The following is an 11,030-nucleotide window of genomic DNA, read 5'->3' as shown; positions in this document are numbered from 1 at the left end:
CTGTGTATGGAGGGGGTGTAAATGCTTCTTGCTGTAAGGATTTGTTCCTTCTTTTGAGTTGCTGCTCCATAGGTATAGGTCAAGTTCATCAGATTGTATCAGCTCATTCTTTTTTTTTTCCCTCTTTCCTTTCCTGGTTGAGCTCCGATCATCCAGTCATCCAGTCCAGGTCACGTAGGTATCATCTGCAAGTGTGGGCGCTCCTGTGCACATGCCCTCTCTTCCTGTCAGCCGGTAGTTCCACTCTCCTCTAGAGTCCTCCGTGGCCACGCCACTGACTCTGGGCCCAAGAGTCCCCAGGTCTCCTCACACTGCTTGCCAACCAGGTCCCCAACTGGGTCCACAGAAGTCCACTGAACATTGTAGGGCTTAGCTTGCCGCTTCATTGTTGCTTTTACCCCACTTCCCCCCATCGGTGATGTGTGCGGTCACCAATCAGAGCGTGCATTTCCATTGAGTCTTAGTCTTCGAAGGGTGTCCTTTACATTTTATGAGATTCTGTTTTCTCTCTATGAGCCCAAGGGAGAAAATAGACAACAAATGAGTACTTGAGTCCTGTTGTCATGCTGTAGAATAAGCAATGGATTGATTGGTAACTACATAGTTGGTGGTTTTAGCTGCCCCTTACACGCTATACAAGGTCTCAAAGTCTCAGTAAATCGGAACCGCCTCAACAGCATTTAACCAAAATAACATGAGTATTTGTAGGAGCCCTTGTGATTCAGTAATGTAAGCACTGGACTGCCAACCACAAGGTCAGTAGTTCAAATCCACTAGCTACTGTATAGGAGAAAGATGAGGCTTTCTGCTTTGGTAAGATTTTTTTTTTTCTGTTTCAGAATTCTTGTTTATTCATGGAATCCTGTGTAGGGTCGCTATGAATCAGAATTGACTAGATGGCAGTGGGTTTAGTTTGGTGGTTTATGAGTACTTGACTCTTAGAATACTTATGCATGTAAGGTACAATATTGTATCAAAAGAAAAGATATCTGATGAGTTAATTGCCTTTGCGTCTCTCCTGGATAGTGTATTTCCAATAGATGCTATAACCAATTGCCACAAAGTTGTTATATATAAGTGCCATCAAGTAGGTTCTGACCCACAGTGACCCTGTATAGGGTTTCTGAGGAGTAGTTGGTGAGCTTGAACCACTGGCCTTGTGGTTCAAACCAACTCTGCAGTCCAGCTCATTAACCCACAGTGCCACACCAGGACTTTGTGTATTTTCATCATCTGGATGGAGGCTTGTTAGGTGCCATTGAGTTGGTTCTGATGTATAATGACCCTATGCAGTACAGAACAAAACTGCCTGGTCCTATACTATCATTACAGTTGTTACTATGTTTGAGCCCATCGTTGTTGCTGCTCCTGTGTTAATGCATCTCGTTGGGGATGTCTTCCTCTTTTCCACCAACTTTACTAAGCTTAATGTGCTTCTCCAGGGACTGGTCCCTCCTGACAATATGTCCAAAGAACAAGAGACGAAGTCTAGCCATCCTCCCTTCTAAGATGCATACTGTCACTACTTCTTCCAAGATTTGTTAGTTCTTCTGGCAGTCCATAGTACTTTCAGTATTCTTTGCCAACATCATAATTCAGATACATTGATTCTTCTACAGTTTTCCTTATCCATTGTTCAACTTTCACATTCATCTTAGGCAGTTGAAAATACCCTGGCTTGGGTCAAGCCCACCTTAGTCCTCAAAGTTACATCTTTGCTCTGGAAGCTAGGATTCTAAATTCACTGTATCATTGGGCTATGCACTCTGACGTTTTTAGGGAAATAGTCTTCCTATTCTCTTCTAGCTTCTGATGCTGATTGTCATCTTCATTTAGCCAACTTCTTTCTGTGTCTCTATAAGGACACCAACGATACAGATAGGGTCCACCCTACTCTCCAATATGAGCTCATATTATCTTAATTATATCTGCAAAGACATTTCCAAATAAGGTCACATTCACTGGCACCAGGAATTAGGGCTTGAATCTGTCTTTTGGGGAGGAAAGGCACAAATGAACCCATATCCAGAGATTCAAACTGGTTAATTCTGGTTTGACCCCCTGCTGAGAATTTAAATTTCCATCCTAAATATACTGAATTAAAATATACATTGTAGCAAGATTTTCATCAGGAGGTCAAAATCATTAGGAACTGGTTCAAATCCCTATCCATAATATGACATTTTGGCTTTTTTATTTGTACTGAAACTCCTGCATAGCTTTGGGCAGTCTGAGAGAGAGTAGGGTTCCTTGGGCCCAGTTTCAGGCTAGAGTCAGAGAATTGATTCATTGAGTTTTTCTGGCCTCTTTCCACAGCGGAGGAAGCTTGATGCAGTATATTACTATATGCGTAGTTTAGCTGCCAGTAACCGTATCCTGACTGCCAAGGAGAGCCTAATGAGCTTGTTTGAAGAGACCAAACGAAAGGTGAGTAGGAGATATAGGCAGAAACATTACTTCTAGAAGAATGTGTTCCTCGTAGTGCTTCTTTTTTTTTTTTTTTTAAGTATTTATTGTGAATTATGTGAAAGTTTACATGGGAGAACATTAGCTTTACATTTATCCTATCGTATATCATTTCATTGCCATGATTACAATCCCCTCCATGCATCATCAACCAATCAAAGGGTATACTCCGTAAGCCTGCCTTCATGACCCAGACCAACTAGCTCAAAGGGATAGGAAGTAAGTGAGCCAACATCTGTTTGGCGAGAGTCAACACACAGTGCCCACTTACAACTCAGGAGATGACTTATCTGCCCGAACAACCATGAATCTCAAATCAGGGCCCTGCCCCTCAGGCGTCATCATAGTGCTTCTTTGTCTTCAAGGGAATGACTAGTGGAGGGCTTTGCTGTTGGGTAGTCATGGCTTTTGCAGAAGCAAACTGATCTTTAGGAGAGCATTCTGGGGCCTTGGGTTATACATGTTCTATAGCATCTAGTAGCTAGAATTAGTAACTTGTGAGACAAAGTAGATGCTACTCTGTCACTTTGGAACTATAGAAAATCTTTACCTTTCATAGGTGTTAGACACCAAACACAGATGAGGCCCTTTATCAGCTGACTCCCCGGAGCATCTAAACTTGTGTGTTTGCATGTTGTGTAGGCAGAACAGATGGAAAAGAAGCAGCACGAGGAATTGGAATTGAACTCTGACCAATGGCGGAAAGGAAAGAAGTCTACTTTCCGGCATGTTGGAGATGATACCACTCGCCTGGAGATCTGGATCCATCCATCCCATCCCCGGTCTTCTCAGGGCACTGAGTCTGGGAAGGATTCTGAACAGGAAAATGGGTTGGGTAGCCTGAGTCCTAGTGATGTAAGTACCTGCAGGTGATGCAATGAGCCAAACCTGCTAAATAAGCCTGGGTTCCCAATTGATAAACTGAAGCACTCCACAGATGTTTCCTGTAATCGCAGGGAAGACAAGCCACTTAAGGCTCTCTTACGTTTCATCCATCTCGCCCACCTAAACTTCCTTTTATCTTTATTATGCTCTTTGCTCTGTTGCCACTGTGTGGCACTGTAGAATTTAACAAAAGTAATTCTGTAGATGAAGATTTTTTAGTACAAGGTTAGAATTTTTTGCTGCTTTGGGACGAGAATTGCCAATATAATGCTGTAGGTAATGATGATAGTGTACTTAGGAGGAGGCTTCAAAAAGTTAATGGAAAAGTAGAATTTAGAAAAACGAAAAAAAATTTAGAGATAATGAAATTTTGCCACAATTTGAAAGCCCTCATATTTTTTTCACTTTGGTTGGCCTTAGATTTAGAGCATGAGCTAAAGTAGCCAGGGTAGGTGTGTTAGTCTTATATGTTAATCAGCTTTTTTTGAGACACCCTCTTATGACTCTTGGGCTGTGACTTTTTCCTAGGGCCAGGGAAGTTATAGATCCATTTGGAAGATTTGTCTGTTTTATTTACTCAGCAAATGATTATTTTTTTTAATGATTTATTTACTCAGCAAATGAGCATTTACTGTATCCTAGGCACTGAGGGTATAGTCAACAAAATCTCCCTTGAGCTCAAAGGACTTACATTCCAGTGGAAGGTGAAGAAGAATGCGTAAACAGTGTTGTTGTTAAATGCCGTCGAGTCGGTTCTGACGCATAGTGAACCTGTATAGGGTTTCCAGGGTGCATCTGGTAAGCTTGAACCACCGATCTTACAGTTCAAATGACTTTGAAGTCTTAATGCATTAGCCCACAGCGCCACACCAGGACACATACATAAAATGAATTTTGTTTTGAGGTATATGTAATGGTGGGACCTGAGGCAATCATTGGTTTAGTCAGGAGGGAGGGCCAGTAGCCAAGGTACATTTGTCAAAAGAAGTGGTACATAATTGAAGTATAAAGAATGATTAGGAATTAGCTAGAGGAGGAGGGAAAGGAGGATGATCAGGTGTGTCCCAGACAAAGCAAATGACAATGTACAAAGACCATAGACTGGGATAGAGTGTAGTAGTTGGAGAACTGCAAGCTTTTTGGTTCTTTGTGTCTTGAATGTAAAATTCGTTGGTTAGGTAGGTAAACTGCAACCCGAACAAGATGGTCATGCTGTAAATAATCTGACTTTTATCCTGAAGGTATTTTGAATGATAGACTTTTTTTTTTTTTAATGTTTTATTGTGAATTATGTGATAGTTTACGTGGGAGTTTACATTCATCCGATCGTGTATCGTTTCATTGCCATGGTTACAGTCCTCTCCATGCATCGTCAGCCAACCAAGCCTGCTCCCTGGTCATCAGCACACAGCCCCTCTCCCTCTCTGGGCCTAGAGTCCCCAGCCGCTCTATTGCTCCACGTCATTGTTTCTTCCTCCATCTCTGGTGTCACTGTTTCTCTGGGTAGGGTCCTATACTCCGCTCTTCTCCCTTGATGGTTCCAGGGACCTCTGCTCCTGGACTGCAAAGTTATTCCTTTCCTTTTGCTACAAAATGTCCACTTTTACATTTCCAACTCTCACAGTCAGTCCTGATTGCAATTATTCACTATTGTGCCACATGAGTGCTATCCCCATCTCCTTTAATCAGCCCTGCCCAGACAGATTGGAAACTACTCAGTGGAGATTCTACCTTCCTCTGGCTCTCTGCTTATAGGCTCCCTCTTGAAAGCTTGTAAGCCAGTCACTTCTTGCCTTTGTAACACCTCCCCCCCTCCATTTTGGCTAGCCAATGTCCAAGTTGCCCATCCCTGTGTCTACTCTGTGTATCGAGGGGGTGGAAATGATCCTCCCTATAAAGATTTGTTGCCTCTTTTGAGCTATTGCATATGTAGATGTAGGTCAAGTTCATCAAATTGTATCAGATCACTTTTTTTCCTCTTCTTTCTTTTTCTAGTTGAGTTCTGATCATCCAGCCACTGAAGCCAGGTCAAATGGGTATTACCTACAAGTGTGGCTGTTCTTGTGCATGTGCCTTCTCTTGTTATCAGCTGGATGCTTCATTCTCCATTCTAATCCTCTGTGGCTATGTCACTCACTCTGGGCCCAGGAGTCCTTAGGTCTTGCCATACTCTTGGCCAACCAGGTCTCCACCTGGGTTCACAGGAGTGTATTGACCCTGGTAGGGCTTAGCTCACAGCTTCATTGCTGTTTTTCCCTCACTTCTCCTTATCGGTGACCAACGTGGTCACCAGTTAGAGTGCATATCTGCTTGTATATTCCCATTGAGTCTTAAGGAGCTCTGGTAGCATGGTGGTTACGAATCGGGCTGCGAACTGCAAGGTTAGCAGTTCAAAACTACCAGATGCTTTGTGGGAGAAAGATGAGGCTTTCTGCTTCCATAAAGATTTACAGCCCTGGAAACCCTGTTCAGGGTCGCTATGGATCGGAACCAGCACGTAACAAAAACATACCCATTGAGTCTTAGTCTTGGAAGGGGATTTGTCCTGAGGGGACCCGACCACTTGCCTTGATGTCTCCTGGGTTGAATGATGTTGTTGTTGTTGTTAAGTACTATGGAGTTGGTTGCGACTCATAGTGACCCTGCACAGGGGTTGAATGATAGACTATTTTAGATAGGGGAATAGCATGTCAGATCTGCATTTTAGCAATATAGCTCTGGCTGCTTCCTGAGAGATTTGATTGAAGAAGACTAGAAATAAGAAGACCAAGAGGGTGCTATAGTTTTCCAAGTGAGGTATGAAAAGGACCTGAATCAAGAAATGACTCTGGAGATTGGGAGAAGTAAGCATATATGAGGTATATGAAGAACATGAAACCCACAGGCTTTGGTAAGCTGATGGGGAAGAAAAAGTTAAGAATAACAACTAAGTTTCCGGCTTGGAAACTGGTGGAAAATGGCCCATTCTCTAAGATAGGGAATAAAGATAGGAGAAAGATAATTTAGTTGTTTTTTTTTTATTGTCAATTATGTGATGGTTTACATGGGAGAACATTAGCTTTACATTCATCCTACGTATATCGTTTCATTGCCATGGTTACAGTCCCCTCCATGCATCATCAACCAACCAAAGGGTATATACCCTGCAAGCCTGCCTCCCCTGCCGGTCGTCAGCACACAGCTCCTCTCCCTCTCCGGGTCTTAAGTCCCTAGCCGCTCCATCTCTTCACGTCATCTTCTCTGCCTCCAAGATAATTTAGTTTTGAACGTGTTGCATTTTTTCATTCCTATTGGACATTGAAGCAGCTTGGTGGGGCAGTCAAGTTAATTCACTTGACTGCTAAACCGAAAGATTGGCAGTTTGAATCCACCCAGCAGCTCCATGGGAGGACTACCTGTTGATATGCTTCTGTAAAGGTCATAGCTAAGAACATTCCTACTGTGTAACATGAGGTCACTGTGAGTCAGAAATTGACTTCACTGGCACCAAACAACATAGGACTTTGAAGTGGAGATAATCAGACATGAACAAATAATAGAGATCTGAAACTAAGGAGAGTGATTTAGGCCAGAGATAAACATTTTTTAAGGCATCCGTTTATAGATAATAATGATGTCATGAAAATTGATCCAGTTGCCTAAAGGAAAAAAGTATAGAATGACAAATAGGGTGAAGGTATAAGAAAAGAAGAGATGCATGGCAGGATGAGGCTGTTAGAAAGACAGGAAAGGTTGTTGGTTCCAGAGCACAGGTGAACAGATTAGCCTGAAAGAGGAAGAGACAACCTTCTTAGACTTGAGGGAAAGGAGGAACAGGTAGTTGGGAAGGCTGGCAAATTTGTGGGCGTGGTAGGAGGAAGCTAAAGTTTTTGATGTTTCGTATTTTATCTTTGAAGTTGTAGGTATATGTCTACTAAGAACAAGCCAAAAGGTTGTGGGAATGGAGGTCTTTTCCTACGGGGGTTTTATTTAAATTTTCTACTTTTTCCTTCTTAGTCTGTAGCTGTTTTCTAGATTAAATTGGTCATTCCTTATAAATGAAACTAGTAACTCCTTGTTGTTATTAAGTTCCGTCCACTCAGTTCCGACTCATCGTGACCCTGTATAAGGTTTCCGAGGAGCAGCTGGTGGGTTTGAACCATTGACCCTGTGGTTATTAAGTCCAGTGCTGATCCTGCAGCACCACGCCGGAAGTCCATGGTGTGCTTGAGACTGCCTATTTATGTATGTGATAACACTATGTTAAGGTGCTCTGGAGGAGTAGTGCTATAGTAGAATACCTTACTGTTGCCTCTTCTAGTTTGGATATTATAGCCCCAAACTGGAAGCCTGTTTGACTAAGAGATAAATTATCTTGGTGGATTAGCTATACTGTCTAACGATCTTTAAAATGAAAGCAACAAAGATTAATTTGAAAAAGCATTTTGAGATTCTCTTTACACTGTCCTCAAGGTTGGGGCAACATCCCTTCTGAAAGTTATAAGTAGTGTGTTTTTTCCTATTTTATCCTATTTGTTTTTGGACGTAATATGTATATATGTTTATGTTTTTATTCTTTTTTATATGTAGGTAGGAGGGCATGTACAGCATGTGAGCCGTCATTGGACTCATTAAAAATTTTTTTTAGTTGTCTAATGTTTTTGTTGTTAAGTGCTGTTGAGTCGATTCCAACTCATAGCGACCCTGTTAACGAAGAGCAGCTGGTGAGCTTGAACCACCGACCTTGTAGTTCAATCGACTTTGCAGTCTGACGCATTGGCCCACATTGCCACACCAGGATCCCAGCTGTCTAATGGACAGATTTTATTATTTTATTTTTTTATTGTGAATTGAGGAGCATGGTGGCACTCTGTACAATTAACACTGGACTATGAACTGCAAGGTTGGCAGTTTGAACCCACCAGCTGCTCCTCTGGAGAAAGATGAGACTTTCTGCTCCTGCAAAGATGCACAACCTCAGAAATTCTGTATAGGGTCTCTATGAGTCAGAATTGACTCAGAGGCACTGAACAGCAACAATGTTGTGAATTGAGTGAAGGTTTATAGACAAGATCATCAGTTTTACAATCAACAAATCATACACTTTGTTTCATATCAATGATTGCAATCTTCTCCATGCAACAATAGCTATCCCACTTCCTTTCTGCTTCCTGTTTCCATTCCACCCACCTTCCCATCCCTTCTCAACTTTGTCCTTAGGTAAATGTTGCCCTTTTGATCTTTAATGACTGGCTGATCCATCATTCGAAGTGAACATACCATACCTTAACTAGTGTTGTTGTCCCTCCTATCTACTGCTTGGCTGAAAATTGGACAGCAAGGGTGAGTTCCATTCCAGTTCTGAAGGGTCTCAGACCAAGCTTCTGGTCTCAGGTTCCTCCAGTCTCTTTCTGACCAGTAAGCTTGGTGTTGTTTTTTTTTTTTTCAACAATTTTGATTGTTCCACATTTTCTGCCACTGTATCTGGGATCGTGTAATGTAATCCGTTTCAGAGCAGTTGGTAGTGGTAGTGGAGTTCCATCTAATTCTCATCTCAGCATCGTGGTGACATGACTCATGTTCACCTGCTCCACTGGACTTGTTAATTCCAAGTGTCTTCAGTTTTCATCACTTTTCTGTCTTCTACACATAGAGAGTCCAGTATGCACCTTAGATGGCTACTTAAAAGCTCCTCATGTGATCCCAGATGCAACTCACCAAAGTAAAATGTAGAATATTGTCTTTGTGGACTATGTTATGCCTGTTGACCACAGTGTCCCTTGAGACTATGGTCCTTAGCCCTTAGGTCCAATAAATCATTTCTTTAAGATGTTTGGTAATGTTTTAAAAGTTTTCCTCATTTTGCTCCCTTTATACCCCATCATGGACTCCTGGCTGGTGTGGTGCTGTGGGTTAATGCAATAAATTGCAAAGCTGGTTCAGATTGCAAGGTCTGTGGTTTAAGGTCACCAACAGCTCCTTGGAAACCCTATATATAGGGTTGCTGTGGGTCAGAACCGACTTGAAGGCACTTAACAGCAACAACAGTGATGTTCTACCGCATTCATTGGTGTTTGCAACAAAGGTAAATGACCCATGTATAAATACCCTCTTTCAAACCCTTATTTATTTGTAAATTTACTCCCACTCTCCTTCTGTACCTGTTCAGCATGTGTATCTGTCTGTCTGCTTGCAGAACACTGTTGTTCCAGAGTTGTGTATATAACACTGTTTCCTTCTGTCCCCTCTTTAACCCTTGCATACCTCCCCCTCTTTTCACCTGTCTTCATCATTCTTCTGCCAGCCTCCCTCTTTGATACTGCCCTCCCTGTCACCTGAACTAATTAATGTATCTAATCATGAGCAGCAAATGACCTTCTCTCTTACCCTGGTATCAAAGGGTATTTCTTTTAGCATGAAAACCTTTTCTTGATTTTTTTACAATAGTGTTCTCAGACAATATTTGTCTTTTTGTGATTGACTAATTTCACTCAGTGTAATGTCTTCCAGGTACAACCATGTTATGAGGCGTTTTGCAGATTCATCCCTATTCTTCAACATTTAATAGTATTATATTGTGTGTATGTATCAAAGTTTGTTTATTCATTCTTCCATTGATGAGTATTAAGACTGTCTTCAACTTTTTGTTATTATGAATTGGACTCTTTAAATTTTAATTATATAAACAATATATGATTATATTCTTTGCATAAATTGCAAATAATTACAGAAGTAAATAGAGTAAAATATAGTGATTTGTTTTCTAAACTGTTTTTGAAGCTGTTTATGTTATCAGCTTGTACATCATCCTTGGATAGCGTCCCTTAATTTCTTTTAAATTTACATCTGTGAGCTTGGCCTTTTAGTTCTAGACTGCTGCCACTTGAGGAAGATGTTTGTGCAGTTTCATATCTCTTCATGAATCCAGTAAGGAAACCACAGTGTCTTTCATACCTTCTTTCTCAGGCTAAAATCAGCTTCCCGTATTCTTTTCTTTCTTGAAGGAGACCCCCAAAACTCTACTTGCTTTGTGTCTTCCTTGAAACACACACTGGTGAAAGTGGGGATTTGTTTGATAAAAGGGAGCTTCAAAAGGCTTGTGGGAAAATGAAATTAAAAGAGAATGGAATTTTTTCATGAACTTTTTGAAGACTCATGTTTCGTGCTTGTTGTTGTTATTGTTAAGTGCCATCAAAATGGTTCTGACCCATGGTGACCCTGTATAGGATTTCCAAGGAGCAGCTGGTGAGCTTGAACCATCAACCTTGCAGTTCAAACCAACCTTGCAGTCCAGTGCATTAACCCACAACGCCACACCAGCACTTAGGCATTGGTAATACAGAGTAAAACAACCATAAGTGATTATTAATCTCAGTCATGTGTGGAAGACAGAAACAAATATATTATTATAAGGCAGTATGTCAAGTGCTGAGATAAAGGCTGGGGTTAGGCAGCATTTTGTAGCTGGTTAATAATATAAGCCCCTTCTTTTCTCTCCTTGCTATGAGGTTAGAGGGTAGATCTGTCTAGACCTAGGGACACTTTCCAGTGCTCAAAAGTCTTGTCTTTATCTAGGTTCTAGAACACGGATATTGCAGGTTCCTATCTGGAGTCCTGGTGTGGCGCTGTGGGTTAATGCGCCAGACTGCAAAGCAGTTTGAACTGCAAGGTCGGCAGTTCAAGCTCACCAGCTGCTCCTC

At 41.6% G+C, this 11,030-nt stretch overlaps 1 protein-coding gene across 1 annotated transcript in view; it reads left to right on the top strand.

Annotated features, from left to right (window-relative positions):
• Positions 1 to 11,030, top strand: part of SMG6 (SMG6 nonsense mediated mRNA decay factor) — a 286,565-nt gene that overhangs the window by 22,273 nt on the left and 253,262 nt on the right. The window contains exons 7-8 of the mRNA XM_006863239.1: positions 2,317 to 2,427; positions 3,109 to 3,321. Coding sequence (XP_006863301.1) covers positions 2,317 to 2,427; positions 3,109 to 3,321 — 324 coding nt within the window. The remainder of the gene's footprint in view (positions 1 to 2,316; positions 2,428 to 3,108; positions 3,322 to 11,030) is intronic.

This window comes from Chrysochloris asiatica, unplaced genomic scaffold (assembly GCF_000296735.1).
Source record: "Chrysochloris asiatica unplaced genomic scaffold, ChrAsi1.0 scaffold00054, whole genome shotgun sequence".
NCBI lineage: Eukaryota > Metazoa > Chordata > Mammalia > Afrosoricida > Chrysochloridae > Chrysochloris > Chrysochloris asiatica.
Note: the sequence above shows the minus strand (reverse complement) of the source record. Positions and strands in the feature narration are given on the sequence as shown.